This window comes from Coccomyxa subellipsoidea, assembly GCF_000258705.1.
Source record: "Coccomyxa subellipsoidea C-169, whole genome shotgun sequence".
In the NCBI taxonomy this organism is placed as follows: Eukaryota; Viridiplantae; Chlorophyta; class Trebouxiophyceae; family Coccomyxaceae; genus Coccomyxa; species Coccomyxa subellipsoidea.
Genome location: NW_005178026.1, coordinates 1,010,657 through 1,028,439, shown reverse-complemented (window position 1 = coordinate 1,028,439; position 17,783 = coordinate 1,010,657). Strand labels below are relative to the sequence as shown.

General features: G+C 50.8%; 4 protein-coding genes across 4 annotated transcripts; 2 read left to right on the top strand and 2 right to left on the bottom strand.

Annotated features, from left to right (window-relative positions):
- Window positions 1-706: 706 nt before the first annotated feature.
- On the top strand, window positions 707-3,438 carry COCSUDRAFT_44361 (hypothetical protein; the record flags this gene model as incomplete). Its single annotated transcript, XM_005644455.1, has 6 exons — window positions 707-767; window positions 1,129-1,357; window positions 2,006-2,237; window positions 2,535-2,593; window positions 2,889-3,015; window positions 3,193-3,438. The coding sequence occupies 6 exons, from the start codon at window positions 707-709 to the stop codon at window positions 3,436-3,438; spliced, it is 954 nt and encodes a 317-aa protein (XP_005644512.1).
- Window positions 3,439-4,441: 1,003 nt separating this feature from the next.
- Window positions 4,442-5,048, bottom strand: COCSUDRAFT_58203 (hypothetical protein; the record flags this gene model as incomplete). The annotated part of the gene is made up of 2 exons (XM_005644454.1): window positions 4,442-4,468; window positions 4,758-5,048. 2 exons carry the CDS (start codon window positions 5,046-5,048, stop codon window positions 4,442-4,444), a joined length of 318 nt encoding a protein of 105 aa, XP_005644511.1.
- Window positions 5,049-7,385: 2,337 nt separating this feature from the next.
- Window positions 7,386-9,420, top strand: COCSUDRAFT_44360 (hypothetical protein; the record flags this gene model as incomplete). Its single annotated transcript, XM_005644453.1, has 4 exons — window positions 7,386-7,469; window positions 7,716-7,971; window positions 8,347-8,579; window positions 9,319-9,420. The coding sequence occupies 4 exons, from the start codon at window positions 7,386-7,388 to the stop codon at window positions 9,418-9,420; spliced, it is 675 nt and encodes a 224-aa protein (XP_005644510.1).
- A 239-nt stretch (window positions 9,421-9,659) lies between these two features.
- On the bottom strand, window positions 9,660-13,782 carry COCSUDRAFT_67652 (hypothetical protein). Its single transcript, XM_005644452.1, has 8 exons — window positions 13,676-13,782; window positions 13,435-13,581; window positions 13,134-13,231; window positions 12,890-12,959; window positions 12,438-12,622; window positions 11,904-12,098; window positions 10,402-11,525; window positions 9,660-10,358 (listed from the first exon to the last, which is right to left on the bottom strand). The coding sequence occupies exons 2-7, from the start codon at window positions 13,490-13,492 to the stop codon at window positions 11,424-11,426; spliced, it is 708 nt and encodes a 235-aa protein (XP_005644509.1). The 5' UTR covers window positions 13,493-13,581; window positions 13,676-13,782; the 3' UTR covers window positions 9,660-10,358; window positions 10,402-11,423.
- Window positions 13,783-17,783: the final 4,001 nt, after the last annotated feature.

Here is a 17,783-nt window from a genome sequence, read left to right as displayed (position 1 = left end):
GTAGATCTCTTGACGACCTAAATCATTGTTTCGCAAAAAAAGACCTCATGTGTCAGCTCAAGAATCACGTGAAGCTGCTGCCTGACACTGTCACGATTGAATTTGAAGCCTGACCTATTAGCAAAAGGTTTGAGGGGCATACTAGGGCAAAGAACCTATATTGCTGTTGCACAGCTTTCGCACCCTCAAGTTCAACTTCCATAAAATCGACAGCAATCAGCTTCGAGCACCACAGGCACGAAGATTGCAAGAAGAAGGTGAGAATAATCCTAAAATGCAAACTTTTGTTGCAGGTAATGGAATTAGAGCACAGAGCCGTTTCGCGTGTCCGGGTTACATGAGACCTGCAGCTTTTGCAGGACGGAGAAATTTGCACGATAGGACCCAAGACGCGCCAATATCGCTTATATGTAGCATAATAGGACGTTGTACGGATTGTTTGACCTCTGTCTCGATATCGTCAGGGTATAGTGAGCCGTCCATCTAGGGTTATTGATCTGACAGAGAAAGGTGTGCTGTTGCTGCACAGTTCGCCAGTGTGCATATGACTGAGACATGAAACTTACAGAAGTCGATGGACACAAGATATATCTGCTGGGTCTCAAGGCTCAATGACGATCTTACCATTGCCATCTTGGTGCTCATCACCAGGGCCTTTGTATCAATCGTTGCTTACTGGCTTGCAGGAATGAGGTCAGTTGGCACAATGAATTTACGCAAACGCGGAATTAGACTTGCGATCGTGGCAGCTCTGTCCATCCTGGCAGGTACCTCTCCAGCTCCTGGCTCCTGCCAACTAGCCACAAGGAAAGCAAGCACCGTTGTCCTCGAGACCTGCCCAATTACACTTTGTCTTCCGAACATTTCCCTCCTCGACCTGGACACCACATTTATGGAAACGAAATCCTTCAGAAACGCTGAAATCCTCAGCTGCTGCCACATGTGCAGCAACTTAGGAGAAATTTGAGGGAAGAAGCAGGAAATCCAATTTCATTTTTACTTTAAAGCATTCAATTTAGAGACCTGTAGGGAGTCAACTGAGGCTCAATGGTTATGTAAACAGTCTTTAACTGCCCGTTTTCATGTCAAAAATATTGTTGGCTGACTGACAGACAGCATGTGCAGCAGTGGCGACACAGGGTCGCGCAGAACAGCCACTCACAGCGCAGTACGAGAAACTGAGGGCCAATGAGAAACAGGCAGAGCTGTGGGCGCGCATCAGCGAGGTCCCCTACCCAGAAAGCGGGCTGCCCACCAAGGATCCCGGGCTGCCCGAAATTTTGAAACTGTTCCTGGCCACCTACTTGTGGCCTGCCCTGCTGCACACCTCCGACGAGCTTCCAGAAGGGCGCACCAAGTTGATCCACCCGTTTGGCAGCGTCGCTAAAGTGCATTTGAATGTGTCCTCTGACAGGCGCGCGCTGCACCTTCACCTAGAACTCATGAAATGCAAAATGGTTGAAAATCAATGGCTTGAGGTCCGTCAACTCGAACATGAAGAGTGAAGGCTCACTGTAGAGCAAAATATTTCAGGCAAGCTTAAGACTGGGGAGGCTTATAGGTGCATTTGCATGACTCCTGGAGATGTGCAGACTGAGTCCACCGCTGGGAAACAGCAGATGATTTAGACTTGAATTTTCCCCTGAGCGTGTGATTTGCAATGGCTTATTGAATGGAGGAAGAACCGCCCAACTGTCATCTCTGCTCCCCACAAGTAGACCTTTGCATGTGCTGCTGATGTCAGAGTGTCCAGAGTGTCGTATATGTCACTGTGTTGTCACTGTCACTGGCAAGCTTCACAGCAGTTTACAGCGGTCATATTCTGAGTACATTACCCTGATCCTTTACAGAGCAGCTGCTGCCAGTTCCGCCATGTTACCATATCATCAGAGTCTCACAGACAGTCTGAGGAGTTTAACGGTGTCATGATTCTCTATCCTGCGGAGGTAAAGAACTCCAAGCATTGGAAACCCATGCATGGCTGACATCACACTGTGTCACGCAGGTTCACCGGCCTCTTTGCGAGCGGCGGAGTGGGATTTCTGCGCATCTCCTACGCGCGATACAATACCCCGGGAAACTTCGTGCCGGGTACCGTGCTCAAGATATTGATCGACGGCCGCCCCTCAATCAACATTCATGGCATGCCGGGCCTGGACGGCCAGGGGGATGATAAAAACGTGTTCGATCGGAGCTCGTCAAACATCCTGCAGCCGCCCAAGAACCCCATCTTGAAGGTGCGCCTTCTTGCTGGTGTATATTGTTTTTGCTCCTGCAACCCTACCACGGAATTTATTACAATTCCTTACATCCCCTTGCGTCCTTTCACACTGCCTGCCTTGTGCTGCACATTCTCTCTTGCCAAGAAGGAAGGCCTAGGCAGGATACAACTAATGCAAGAAGTCCTTGGTTGCGTGCTCATTTGTTTGCTGCTCCCTGATGCGCCCTTACTGGTTGAAGCCCAGCAAACACACTGAAGTCTCCGCAGCTGGTATCATCCCTGGCTACCATTGACTGTCCACTGCATGATACAGGTGCTCATGGCCGCATTTAACATCGGCGTGAAGACCCTGGCATCCAACCCCGCGGACAGGTGCAAAACCCCCAAAACCTGCTGCCTGCTTTTGCTCCTGAGAGCACGCTTCCACAATGAACGTCCCTGATCCTATGTTTTGCATGGCAGACAACTGACTTCGGCAAAGCTGTGCAATCAAGCTGATCACACGTATGCCGGGAAAGATCTTGTTGCGCTGCCAATTTCCAGGGCTCGACACGCTTCAATCAGTGTTTGACAGATGGTGGCAGCAGTGAAAGGGCATGCTGTACATGCTGTATACTTATATATGTAATGAGCCGTGCTGAATATGTGCATGTGTTTGTCCTTGCAGGCCGGAAGACACTCTGCACATTCCCCTGCTGGAGGCGGCTCAGGAGAAGTCTGATGGGACAGTTGTGCCTGAGGAGAATGTCGATGAGCCCTACGAGATGGTGCTGCAGCCCACCAGGGAGGCGCAGGTGGGTCCACAGTGATTTTGTAGAGTAATTCTGACCGCATGTGGGGCTTGGAGTTTTATGCACAAAGAACGAGCATGCACACTAAGTTTTGACATAGACTGCAAGGAAACAAGCGCACAGAACATTTTGCTTAAATGAGCCCATCTGCTTGCCGTTCACTCCGTTTTGTTATGTCAGGTGGCATATGCTAAGAACCTGGACAAGGACATGCGCGCAGCCTTGGCAGAGATTCCCGCAGGCATAACGCTGTACGATGTGTACGTGAGAAAGACCCTTGAAGACCCCTTGGAGTGCATCGGCTCCCTTGAGACTCAGGGGCCATTTGTGGCTTCCTCCTACGGCGACGAGAAGCTTTTCTTCCAGCACATGCGCCACCGCCACGTCAGCAGCCATGTCAGCGTCAGCATGGCAGCTGCGCAGTGACTAAAGCCGGCCATGTCAGCAGCCATGTCAGCGCCAGCGTGGCTGCCTAGCATTGAGGAAAGACGGCCGCATCAGCGGCCATGTCACCGCCGGCATGGCCGCGTTGCAGTGACTGACAATGGCCATGTCAACACCATCACGGCGGCGTCAGAGTGACAAATTGACAGCGGGTGCGGGGTCCAGGCATTGCTGGAGCCACCAGCGCGCACAATTGTGCACACAGCAAAGAAAAGAACAATTTATCAGCCCTGTGTTGATTTTGCACATGACAGACGGAGACAGGTTTTTGCTTTACATCATACGGTATTCTTCAACATAAGGTGTTTAGCAGCTTTGCATTTCTCTGGGAAAGGTTATGGCGGCCTGTTTCAGTGGCAATTTTCAGTGCTCACGGAGGTGTCTTGACATTTCAGCACCTAGAACAAGACGATAAATGACCGGCGTACTTCAGAGTGCCAACTTGCATGCTCTGACCAGCTGAGTCTCAGGAAGAGATCACACCAGAGCCCTGGAGCTCTGCACGAATTTGATTTTCGGCGACTTAATTTTTTTTTGCTGAATTTTTGAAATAAAATGCCCTGAATTAGACAGAGAGTGTGTTTGCAACTGTTTGGTGAGGCAGGCTCACTGGCTCGAGCGAAGCCATCTGTGGCAGTGCAACTTTTTGCAAATTGGGTTTGGTAATTTCGATTGGCCCTGACAGACCTCTGTCGTTTACATAGGAAAATTAATTGAATTTAAAACCTAACGCATTGAAAATTCTTCAAAAGTGACCAATACCTTATGTCTCATAAATTTCACCCCATATTAATCAACCCACTGGCACTGATCAGGAAAATCTCATGAGATTTTCCTATTAATTTCATCAGTGTTTCAGTTTATATGGTGCTGTGCAACAGAACCGTTGTGTGTGTGTGACACAGTGTGTGTCTCAGTCGAGAAATCTGGCCGCTAAAGTTTCACGTCACTTGGGAACATACTTAGTCAGCGCTTCCAAAGTCAGTCACACTGGTGCATGGGCATCCGCCACCTGGGACAAGAGTCAACGGCTTGACTACTTTATTTAGGCATGACAGTCACATGGGGTCTTAGATGCGCGCACCTGTCATTTTTGAATTTAAATTGTCTGCGTAAGCAAGCTGCCATGTGCCATGTGCGGCACGTGGTTCAGACTCTGACACACCATATGAGTCAGTCAATGTGATCTGTTATGACACCAGTTCCCCTACCCCATTGGATTCAAGGCGTCCTGGGCCAAGCTTGGCATAAGCGCTGCCCATTTTCACGGTCATTTGAATTCAGCTTCATTTTCAACCGACCCAATTAACGATATCTGCGCCGGCGCCCGCCGCGCCTCCCAAGCTGACCCCGGTGTTGTCATTGCGGTTTGAATTTCCAGACCCAAAAGGGTTATCTGTCGTGATTGTGGCTCCAATGATGTCCGAACGCTCGTACGCGCCATAGCGGTTGCCATTTGAGGCCGGTTGGTAAGTGTTGGTGTCTGCATTGTAGCGAGTGCCCTCTTTTATCGGCTGGAAGCAGTCACTGCAGAGCTTTGAAACGCCATCGGTGGCTGTGGCAGTGAATTCGGAATTTGTGTTGCCTGTCATGTCTCTGGCGCTCTGCTGGGTCGTCTCCTGCGAAGTGGGCAAGTAGCCCTGGTCGGACAGCTGAGACCTGCTCCTGTCAGTTGAAGCCCCGCTGGCAGTTCCTGATGAGCTGTCAATACTGGTGGTGGCTGATGAAATGTCAGAACTTGTAGTGGCTGAGGTGGTGTCAGTACTGGACACTGCTGACGAGGTGTCATCTCTGGTCACTGGTACTGAAGTGTCCTCTCTGGCTGATGACCCACTGTCGCTGCTAGATGACGAGTCCCTGGATGAGCTGTCACTGGCAGATGATGAGTCACCAAATGAGTCGGCCTGGCGCAGCTGCCGCAAAGCAGACTTGCTCCCTGCATGCAATTCATCCAGATTTATAGTCTGCTCAACCTAGAGGAGCACGAGAAAAAGCAGGGCCAGAATGTTGGTATTATTGTTGTTTTCATTACACGAATCTCCTGACAATAGGCAAGGTACGTCCTGCAGACAAGCTGCAGTTTCAAGCTGCCATAATCCTACCCCTTGTGAGACTCGCCACATCCAAAGAAGACCCAATCAACCGTGGCCACAATGCTCAACATTTATATCACCAGCCGGGGCCAGGGTGTTACAGCTTGCCCAAAAACAAATTGAGCTGCAAAAGCAGGAGCCGAGAGCTTGAGACAACAGCATATTCAGGCACATGGACAGGCAAACAGGATAGATTAAGAAGAAGTGCCTACTAGGTCACTAGGAACAAGTGTCTACACGTAGTACGTGTGGACCACTGTAGTACCTTATCCTACCAGTGAGGCCAACACAGGGATCCTGGCTGCCACCACTGCGAAATATGATGCTTCTACTACCTGATATTCAATGTATAACCTGCATTATTGCGTTGGAATATGTTGTGGGCGATCTCACCGTGCTGGTTTACGGCTGAGGCGGATGCTCCCAAATTTTCAACCGTGATTCCTCCTGTACCCAGCGCAGACAAAGGCTTCATTCAAGACTTTGAACAGCCTCTGCCTCAGCCTCCAGCACGCGGATGCCTTCCTAAATACGCTAATATAGTTGGGCATAGTGAGAAAATTTACCATGTCGTGCCGACACCGTGTTCACAGTCATTGTGACGCACAATACCACGATCACTGTGGCAATTCTACCACGAATGGCCATCGTGCCGCTGTACCAGCAGGCTTCCTGCACCGACAACCTCAAAGGCTCAGCAGTTGCCTTGTCAGTGTCAAAAGTAAGAGACTGCTAGATACGTGCTTTGCTCTGGCACATCATCTGTCTGGATTAATTACACATCTTGGTTGTCGTGAAATTTGCACTCAGTTGTGTCCTTGACGCTGCAAGTCGAGCAATGCGCGGTGCCGGCAATGCGCGTCAGCACCAACCGCTGAACCGGAGCTTAGATGGGAGGACACTTATCACTCAAATTCCACTTGAGTCTCCTTTCCACCCATTCGTGTGGTAAGAATACATAAAGGGAAAGCGAACTGCCCAACCCGGACAAGCAGCCTCACAACATAACAAGATGTGTTGGAAAGCGGGGTGCCACAAGATGTGTTGGAAAGCATGATGCGCGTCAGCACCAATTTCTACATCCGAGCTTGCAAGGAGACTGTATACGTCCTGCTGAGTTTGCATGATGTATCCAAGAGACAGGGAGACAGAAGGAGAAAGCGAGACTGTCCTAGCGGCCTCAAAACAAGTTGATTGGGAAGCGGTGATGATCACCTGTTTCGGGCACGGCGTGATACCTCAGCTGATACTGATGCCCACGACTAAGTTTCCTGGTGCCCTCTTTTATTACCAAAACTGGACTTGCGTTGAAGTAGAGCAAGCAAGCCGCTTTCCCGCCTGTGACGCGCCCGTGCTGAGTCATCAGCCGTCATAGACCATGCATGTGACCTTGCCCGTGACATCAGCAAGGCCTTCCCACCTTGATGTTCACCCGCCACGCACACAATTGTTCGCCTTGCGCGTACTTTATACAGCCGATATCCAGTAGAGTGGGGCATCGACGGTCTTCAACTACAAGCTTCCTGCATTGCCAGGGTGCCTGCTCCCTTCCAGGTCTGCCCGCATGCCGGAAGCAAATTGTTCCCCAACACCTTGAGTATTCGCCATTGTCCCGTGCACGTTGATATTGGCGGCTTTCGGACAACTTCGATACCAGAATGCCAATTCTCTGAAGAGTAATCGTATGAATCTGCAAGAGGGCTGCCTCTATATTTTATCCATTCAACCCTGAACTTCACGGCCCGTGGAATCTGCAATCTTCAAGAGGGTCAATTTGCTTGAGACAGAACGTGAAGAAGATTCAGTATACCCTTCTCATGGCTGCAGGCGGTCAGCATGGGCACATCATTGTCGCAGAAGGCCTTGATGGCTGCAGCAGCTTTGATCATCTGCACTGCAGCAAGTGCAGATACTGGCCCGGTGAGACTCCCTTCTCCTTCTCCTCCATTTTAGTATGAATGCACTGACAGGGCATCTGGGCCTTCTCGTGTCACATCTGAGAGCCATGCACCTTTTGGACTCATAGTCCAGGTCACATCTTAAACCATACTTCCAAGATGTTCGGGGAAACCTCCAGCAAATCACACGCACTGCAGCCGAGTCAGGTCCTCCATCAATCTGCAAGTCTTAACAACCCTAAAATCGAGCTCCCTTTGTCATGCACAGGCCTTCAGCCTGTCTCTGTTGGGCAACAATGCCGAAGTGGATCTCTCCAAAGTGCTGGCCTCCTCCTGGACAGTCCCGAGCCTGTGTGCTGCCGCAACTTACACCCTTTCTGGCGCCTACTCCCTGGTGGGGGTCTGCACAGATGACCCACCCTTCACAATCACAGTCAGCGTTGATGGCAACGCCATCTACAGCCCCACAGGGCTGGCAGACAATTTTACTGTGCCAATCCCAGCCAGCATCACTGAGCAACCAGGTGTGCAGATCACTTCACTATTCTTTAGAAAGAAACTCGGTTCTTGCATCTGCTTCCCAATGATTGAAAGGGTAGCAAAGCAAAGATTGCTGCCAGCCACACGTGTGGACATCTGCAATGAAAGTGTTCCCCGGTGGTGTGAATGCATGCATTACCTGCATGCCGGACATGCCTTGATCTGCATGCTTCCACGGGCATGCACCTGCGGCTTCACAGCTGCTGCCTGACTCTAACCCATCAATCGAAAGCTCTGTAAGCCTAGAATCCAGATAGACCTGGACGCCATAATTAGACAGGGATATATCTTGATGTGTAGGCAAGCCTGGCTCAGTCTGTTGACCACTGACTTGAACTGCTGTGCTGTGCGCTGCGTAGGGAGCCACATGTTTTCCATTGTCTTCAGTGGAGGAACATACAGCAACAGCGCCTCTTGCGCGGATGTGCTCGGCTTTGGACTTCCATCCAACAGTCTGAAGGTGTCGGTGGTCAACTGCACTGACACCTCAGCTACCGGCAATCTTCCAGGCAGCACCGCGGCTGCAGCTGCAGGAGATGCCGCCACGACCGCAGAGGGCGTTGACATTTCTCCAGTCACCCTCTCCAAAACGGTATGCCTGCCACTGGCTGCAGCTTGTTCAAGAGGCGTGATGTATTAGTACGTCCAATACTACAGATGTGCTCGCCAATGTGCGACCACAATTAAGTAGCCTGCCCAAATTGCAAATCGAAATGCAGAAATGGTTGCTGGGCAATTCGTAGCACCAGCAAATTCACATAGCTCGGCAGCACGCTGCAGGATCCTTGCGGCTAGGATTGTTTGCAGCTTCTAGGAATGCTATGAGAGCCATCTTTATTGTTGTTGTTCCCATTTGGCAGAATCCGTTGAGGTTATCCTCATGGTGACTGGCCTCCCTGACGTGGAGCAACCCCGAGCTCAAGGTTATTCCCCTTGATACTAGGGGAAATAATAATGTGTCAGCCAACCGACCTCAGATGAATTTGCCTTTGTGATCATATGGCTCGGCGGAATATGTATAACGGGCACCCCTGAGAGAAGAGGTAATGAACAATACCAGGGGTGATACACAACAAGGTTATCAGGGTCGATCGGCCTCGCAGTACCTAATTTGTGCAGCACAGCCATTGTCTTGCTGTCAGCACACAGTCACCCTAACCGGCAGCTGGATGCACCAAAGCTGGTAACGGACAATGTGACTGGAGCCGTATGCAACTCTTGCAGCCTGTCAAACTGCAGGTTTATGCCCCATTGATTATCATTAATAGAATTTGATTTTCATTGCATGCAATGGTTAGATTGCTGGAAGTGAGGTCTGGTGTTGCGTGCAGAATCTGCAAGACCGGTTGATGGCACACAAGGTGCACATTGAAGACAGTGTGGAGCGCGCATCAGAAGCGGCAGCTGAGTACGTTCGGCAGCAGTTCGGCTAGGAGCAGCCCAGCTGCTTCTAAAAAGTGCATCTTCGGTGCTGTGTGCAGTGCTGAGTCAGCACGCCAGGCACATCAAACTAGAAATAAGGCCGCCTTGGCCGGAGCAATTGACCCCAGCCCACTAAATGCTCAAATCCTGTCGTGGCTTCCGGTGGATCAATGCCGGGCTGAGCCAATAACCAAGACCCGGCTGCTTGCAGCGCCGATAACCCCTCAACTCCCTTTATTCCCTGTTTATAATTTTATCTCCCCATAGGGTTGCCACTGGCAGGCACGCCCTCAGTCTGACATGGTACAGAGTAGCTGGCTGCAGAACAGTTTCCCCTTCCAGACTCTCTTCCTAGATATTTCCGTTTACAAACCCACGTTAGGTCGAGGCTTGAGTCAGACTTCACCGCGGCGGTTTTGAGGTTGACACATGTACGCTGCAAATAGCTCTGTAGCTACTAATAGTTGGACAGCTTGGGGCAGATGATTGCTCTCTGCAAACGCATGCATCCCGATCGGAGTAAGCCATTTATGTCTGGCTTTCTTTTCATAAAGGCCCTGAGGCACACGGTGGCATGCTGGAAAAAAGTGCTTCAAGGGCATGACAAGGCTTTGATGCACTCTTTCCAGCCTCCAATAAAGCACCCTAACACTGGACTCTGCTGGTCCAGCTTTTTATTGTTACGGTGAGGTGAATAGGAACAGGCAGTTGCGGGCGCACTGCACTTAAGTGAGAGGCCAACGGCTCCTGCTCACGTTCTGTATATAGAGAGTATTGAGGCTGCAAGAACATGCATAGTGTCACATGAAAGTGTGTCAAACCCACTAGAAATAAATTTAGTGGCAGAGGCCCTTTGGGCAGGGTTGTGAGGCTATGACTGACACTATGTTACTAAGAATAGTCATTGTAGCACTGACTTGATAATTTTTCATGTTCTGCAAAAGTTGACGCAGCACCATTGGCAGTCACAGAATCTAAATAGATTCTGTGACTGCCTATAGGCACCTTAGGATGTATGCTGAGGTCAACCAACGTGGCACTAGAAAATCAAACAGTGGCCCACCATATCACGGTTGTTCACAAGTCTACTTAGCTGGAAGAGAAAATTAGAATTTGAGAGTACTCGAGATAGATTAGCATCACAGATCGCCATCATGTCAAAGTATATCGCTGTCATGACTGATCAGCCAGGCTGTCCTTACGCATGTAAAATCATCTGAGAAGTTTCATTTCCACGGTACAAAGTCTGCATGCAAGACGCATAAAGGCACTCGATCAAAGTCAAAGACACGCAACCAAGAAACACATCTCAACTTTTCGAGAGCAAATCAGTGCGGTAGAAGGAATGCTGGTGTTATCCTGGTAGTATATCATTTGGCGCCTTCTTGTCACAGCATCAACAGCCATCCAGTGGGTGTAAACCACGCCGGTATAATTGTTCTCACAGGCACAGCTGCTCGGAGCTTACCGTTAAGTGAGCTGACATTGTGCCACAGTAGCAGCAGCACACACGCCTGAAGCTGCCTGCAGACAATAAGACATGACCCCCTCCCTGAAGACCTGTGTCTGTGCCCACTTCTTTACTCTGGCTTTTAAGTCTTAAAAGTAGGTAGGCAACCATCATCTGCCATAGTTTTGCAGATGTCAGCTTTACAGCTCTGCTGCCATTGGCTGCGTGGCATAGTCGCAGGAATTTGCGCATTCAGCAGAGGGTGCTGCAATTCGAAGCTTTCAAGAAGATGCCATCTCCAAAACTTGACAGCGTGCCAGCATTCAAGCATATGCCAGCGCAATGCAATACTTCGCTTGAGTGATGACCACTTTGTGCTTTCTTGACACCCGCAACAACCTGAACTTACAAAGCTCAGCTTTGAAAGCTGACTCAGTGACATAGCAGTCCCTGTATGCCATGAAGGTACATACCCCCTTCCAGATCGACCAGAGGCCATCAAATTTTGGACCCACCATAAGGGCGCCCAGCTTACACTTTTGCAGGGTTTCAAATATGAAGATTTTAGCGGCCGAAGCTGACGTAGCAACCGCCCCCAGAGCAGCCGGCGCCAAAGCCGCCCCAGCCCACACTCAACGATTTTGTGACACTTGTTGGAGACAGCGCCTGTTGCAACACGTTTCATCTATTTTATGCTCACATCAGCATGCAACTTGCCCTTTATACTAGCATTCACTGATGCAGAATCATGCAAGCTGCAGCCTGCACTGCAATGCATGGTACTCAGTTCATTTTTTTGTGACCACAATGCCCCAGAGCAGCTCGTCAAGTTGAACGCCATCAAATTCACAATGGGCGAAGGAACAGTTCACATCAAGAGGCTGGTGATTACTGTTCTAATATATCTTTAGTCCTCAGTAACCAGATGACCTCGAGACGGGGCACCAAAACACAGCATGCATAGCAGGGTTGCGAGATGGCAAGCATGGCTCGGGCAAAGGCGCACTTGAGGCATTTGAGAGACGGGATATATCTCATGCATACCTGCTCGGTGGAGTCTATGAATAGCGCAGTGTCTGTCAGCGCCAGGTTTGGCTCCATGGCAGTGATCAGGGCTGCAGCGGCGTTCCTACCGCCGCGCTCGGACGCCACCGCACTCGTCGCGCCCCCAGACAGCTTCAGGGCGGCTTCTGGATTAGTTGCATTCGGAGTTATCACCCGTACCATGAAATCCAGGACCTGCGGGCACAGAAAAGTCAGGCGGCCAGCCTTCATCTTCATTGTATATACTGCAGTAATTTGTCTTACTACTTGAGTTCCAAAAGGGAGCATCCTAGGCGTGGATCTGAAGCAATTACGTGGGGGGCTGTGCTTTGACTGCAGAAGACAGTGTCAGCTGAATAAGTATTTTGCAGGCTATCTCCTGCAGTCTTGGCAGATCCTGCCACCTTCCACTACAGCTATTTAGGTTGCCGCCCTCACAGGTCTCAGGTATTAAAATGTATTAAGGTGTGATTGTTCAAGAACTTGTGACAAGGTCAAACTCAAGCCTTCTCAAAGATCAGGGCAGGGGCGCACATCTGTGGTTGGGTCGTAGCTGGGCGCATTGAGGGACAGCAGAACTGCCTTGTACTGCCCGGTGGCAGATATGCCATACAAGACGGCGTCGGGGGCGCCGAGCCAGTCCCCCTGGAGGTTAACGTAACGACCCCCTAGGGTTCCGTTCATGAAGTAGGGCATGCTGATGATGCCCGTGCGAGCGCCTGCAAGGGAAGAATATCGCACTCCAATCAAAGCTGACATTTGAAAAGTCACATGCAATAATGCAAGGAGGCGCTGATGGTGTGCTTTAGCGGCTTTCTGTCAGCGCTGTCAGCACTGTAACACTTCAAAGTCTGACATGCGGTCCTGCAAATGAGAAGCAGATTGCTACAATCCGAGAGCAGTGCAGGAAATTGTGTCTGCACTTAGGGGGGTAAAGGAATAGAAAATGCAAGAGTTTTGAGAGATCCCCAGATTGCGACACTCACCAGCCCCATTGAATTGGACGGTGGATGTGACATTTGCCAGCTGGAGAGTATTGATTGAGGCCAACGTTGCCTGCACAGTCAGGGAAAAGGGTTGGTGATTCGCTTGCAATCTGACGCCTAGATCAATGCAAACATGAAGACAACCCAACAATCGAGCGTGGGAAATTGGCTACTCTCAGACTGCTACTCAGATAGAATAGAGCTGCAAGCAATTCTCTTGGTTCCTCAGCGATGTGTCACCTACCTTGGCTGCTGACACAATGAATATTATGTCAGATGCGGGCGCTGTGCTGTTTTCTGATGCTGAGCGCAGCACGCTGATCTTTTCAGCATTTGCAGACCCTGCAAAAGCACACGACACTGCCGCAATCACTTCCGCCGGCAAACATTGCTTCTCTTAGGACAGAAAATCAGATAATATAACACACTGATTCAACAGCATCTGCACTGCAAAAGCATTCCTGGAGGTGCATGGCATTGCGATCTGTTGGGCTCGAGATCCTGCCATCCCATATTGTATTGCGTCCACTGTTCCGGGGTATTACCCAAGGCTGTGTAAAGAGCAAAAATACACGCCGCAATGACCAGGCGCCCCGAACTCATCGCGATCTTGTTCAGTGTCCGCGTAACCTTTGCTGGCGACACAATCCCAAGTCCGATCGTTCCTTTCCTTCCTTGCTAGAATTCTATATCTGCAACAGAAGGTAGGATGTTATTCACACAGCAAAACCGATCGCTCAGGTTTTCAGGAACTGTGGCAAGCTAGGCAGGGTTCGGTCGGTCCACCTTCAGCGTTCCGATTGCGTAGCAACAGCAATACAGCGGGATTGAAGAGCCGCAAATATGAGGAGCTGGCTCCCATGTGTTGAAGGATGCGTTTATGCCGCTTGATGTGTTTCAACAGTCAAAGATCAATTTCTTCGCGATCTTCATCGAGTTATTAAAACATGACGACGGTTAGAAGCTTCCAATTAAAACCCTGCAGGTCAGCTGATACCCTTTCATCATAGGTTATTGAGCAAAGCACCAGGAAGGCCAATTGTGTAAGACAATTAGAAGGAATGTGTATAGAGTCTATTTGTGACACATATGATGGCCATCACCTACTACATGTAAAGAGCCGGGTGCTCTCCTCGCCTCAGCTGATGTGTCCTTGCACATCGTGCAGTAAACAGTAAGCACATTTAAGGGAGTGTCGTGGCGCTGCAGTTTCTGCTGGATTAATTCATGAGAGTACTTGAGAGGGACGACTAGCTTCTGCAGCAAGGCAGATGACGATCCCCTCCACTGAAACACTTGGCTTCCTTATGGTCTGCAAGCAGCTGTCTTGCTGGAGCATGAATGCGAATTTTTTTGATAACTGACTTTTCTTGCTCTCTCAGAAGTGGGTTAAAGAAATCTGCGTTGTTTCCAGCTTCGCTTCTTGTTGCGAGGGTATGATTAACCTTTATGGAGTTCTTAGAGTAGATGTTCTGAAAAGACTGTCTGCGAATTTTACAGGGCTTCAGCGTGTGGTCAAAGCTGCTGGGCACCCCATGGGTGGCTCTGAAGGGTTTCACAAGCAAGATAGGAAAGGCTATTCCAGGGAGGACAGAGGCAGCAGCAGGTCTGTCGATCCTCCTCGCAGAGACAGGGATCGAGGCGGTGGTAGCGATAGGTAAGCTTGCTTATTGCTATAATATCTTGGATCATTTCACGATTTTGGAAAACTTTTCTCGTTTCCGGCCTGCAGGAGCAGTCAGCAGGGCTCTTTCATGTGAGACCAGGGGGCTTCTTTGCCATGCCAGCGACATCATAGTTAATGGGCTGGTTGGAAGTGGTTCACTACTGTCAGACAGGTTTGTTGCTATATGCAGGGTGAGGAGTGCCCAGCAGCTTGACAGAAGGGATGAGCGGGACAGGACTGCTCACCCATCAGGCAGACGGGACGACAGGTGACTTTCACCAGTGCCACCGCTCTTGCCTGCCACAGCTCCTTACACCTATTGGTCTTTCTTCTTCAAACAGCATCTGTGCTACCTCTTATGTCCATATGTGTATTCTATGTGTGTTTTGTCTTGCAAACCTGTATCTGAGCTGTGCATGATCTGTCATGTCACTATTGCCTTTCTGCAGACATCATGTGCGCTACGCCTTTTGGCTGTATCCTACACACTTTTTGTATTGCAAGACCTGTATTTGATCTCTGCATGTCCTGCCATGTCACTATTAATTCCTGGAAAATCTCTCTGAGGTCGATTTTCGATATATGAAAGGTACGAGAAGCTGCGCTCGCCGCCGAGAGGACCACTGTCTGGACGCGGCCCGCCGCCGCCGCATCCGCCGAGGAGGGAACGCGACGGACGCGATCCTCAGGTACTGAAAATTGTCTGGCTGCTGACTTGCACTGCTTATCATTTTCCAGCTACGACCTCCTCTGTCTGCACCTTGCTGCATACTGATCCCTTGCAGCAATGTACTCTGTACGGCCTCAAGAAGACAGGGCTCAGTTCTTGATCTGCTATAACCCCTCACAGCTGTGCAATTCCTGCATCTATTCCTGCAATTCCTTCTTGAGAAGACATTCCCTGATCTCTGGTAGGTCAACGTAAGTTGAGGCCTCACGACACTGCACCATACAGAGTCTCCAAAAGACATGCTTTATTTGTTGTCTCAACATGGAGGGATGTTTTTTCTTGCTCTCAACAATGCACCATGCATAGCCGACTAGATGACATGCCTCTACATGACAAGCCCTTTTTGTGGTTCTACGAGTGCACTTTCCACCTCGCAGCCATGCACCCTACACAGGCTAAAGCCATGCTTTATACATGATTCTTAGCCGGAGGAATACTCCTTTTCTGCAGGATCCGCGGAGGCCGGCGTCGGCACGCGGCGAGGCCGAGCGGCCGGGGCCGCCTGGGCCCCCCGGCCGGGGCGGGGGGATTGCGGGGGCCTCACCGTCGGTGTTGGGGGGCGCCAGTGGAATGCTGGGGGACCTGCGACGCATCGCGGCGGAGCGGCTGGCCGCCGAGCAGAAGGCCAAGCGCGACGCTGAGCGGCAGCGGTCCCCCCCTGAAGACGGAGAGGTACAATCTTTTAGGCCTGAACTGGGATAGTGATTGGCGTTGAAGATGGCATGCTGCAGGTCTAGGTTTGATACTGTGTGGGTGTACGGCGCTCTGCAGGCAATCTTCAAATGCTCTGTTCAGGGAATGGGAAGCTTATTCGTTACCATATAGCATGTTGTCCTGGGGGTCAGGTGTGCGGCAGCGCATGATGGTGGTTGCGCTGCGCTCTGCATACACTTCCCATGTTCAGAGCGGCGAGTGTGGCCACAGCTGAGACTGTTGGGTCTTGGCTTGTTAAAGATACGATGGTGGTCATTCTCTAGGTTGCACATGCATTGGGAGGCCAGGACCTGCTGACTGCCTCATCTGCTTGTGCAGCAATGATCATGGCCACATTTGGTTCTTGGAAACTTGTGGAAGCCCCTGATGGCTGGGAAGTTTGCTGACAGTAGGATCCTGGACATGCCTCCTGGCAGCGTGGCCGTGATCTGTGAAGTTCGTGCCACCAAGTAGAAGCAGGGGCCTTTCACCTGTACCGCAATTCTCAACTGATAGCAAGAAGCAAAAAGGCATTCTGAGCGCAGAGCCGGGCGCAGGAGAGGGAGGAGGGCGAAGCCGAGCCTGAGGAGTTGGCGGCCGGCCACAAGAGGCACGCCGCAATCGTGTGGCGCACACCGCCCAAAAAGACGCGCCTGGAAGAGGGAACGCACAGCTCCGTGACGGCCTCGCCGCCCAAGAGTGAGCGCCCGCCCCCAGCCGCTTTTATATTTACACTTAGGAAAGTGAAGTTGCTTAGCTATGAGACTCTTGTGGGAGACATGCAGTGCTGAGCGTGCATAGGGGTCTGCAATCACGCAGGCTTTTATGTAGACCCTCTCTGTTGTCAGCGCTGGTCGCACGCTCCCTTCTGCAATTTTGCAATAACAGATAAATCTGCCTCATCTGATTAGATCTCCATCTTTGGAAAGTCGCTGGTTCTGCTGTGAAGTGTCATTTACTCCCACATCTTTCGTTTGATCTAAACACCCGATGCGTGCAATACTGACAATCATGTTATTCTCTACTATCTCTGTGTGATCTTGGACTGCTTCAGGTGTCTTTGGTGCGCATACAGATTCAAGCCGTCTTGTGAGGCATGGGTTGCCAAGAGCAGTCGCTCATCTGTTGGGCAGAACCCTACTTTAGACCACTACCGTTTGCATTCAGATGTGCAATTCCCGCAATCCTGTAAACTTCTGCTGTCACGATATGGATTTGAAAGCGTTACGGAATATTTGGTGCGCAGGGCCGGCGGCCATGACGGCTGCAGAGCGCGCGGCAGCCGAGCTGGAGGAGTTTGCAAGGCAGAGCCATGCTGACGTGGACCCACATGCGCCGCCAGCTGTCAAGTCGTCGCCCTCCGTATCCGGCGAGGACCACGGTGAGTCACGGTCCTTACATGGATCACCTCATCGATTGATCCATGTCATGCAGTTCTTGGGTCTCGGCTTGGCTTATGTCATACTCTTTTCTGTGCATACGATTGCACATGCGGCACCAGAGCGGGCCTGTCTTGGACTTTGGGCATTGATTCCTCGTCGGTTTTGCTGGTCTGCCGAGCGTGCGCTGACGGCTCAGTAAAAACGCATTGCACGCTGCGCAGACAATGTGGTTGTTAGCAAATTGATACGGGGTAAAAATCGATGACCTGCACACATCAGTATCAGATTGATCATGCTGCCTGCGCAGACCTGGCGGGTGACCAGGCGGGTGAGGTCGGCAGTGGGGAGCCGCGGCGACCCGCCATGTCATCGCGCTGGCTGGACGCTGACCTGGAAGAGGACCCCAACGCTGACGAAGTTGGC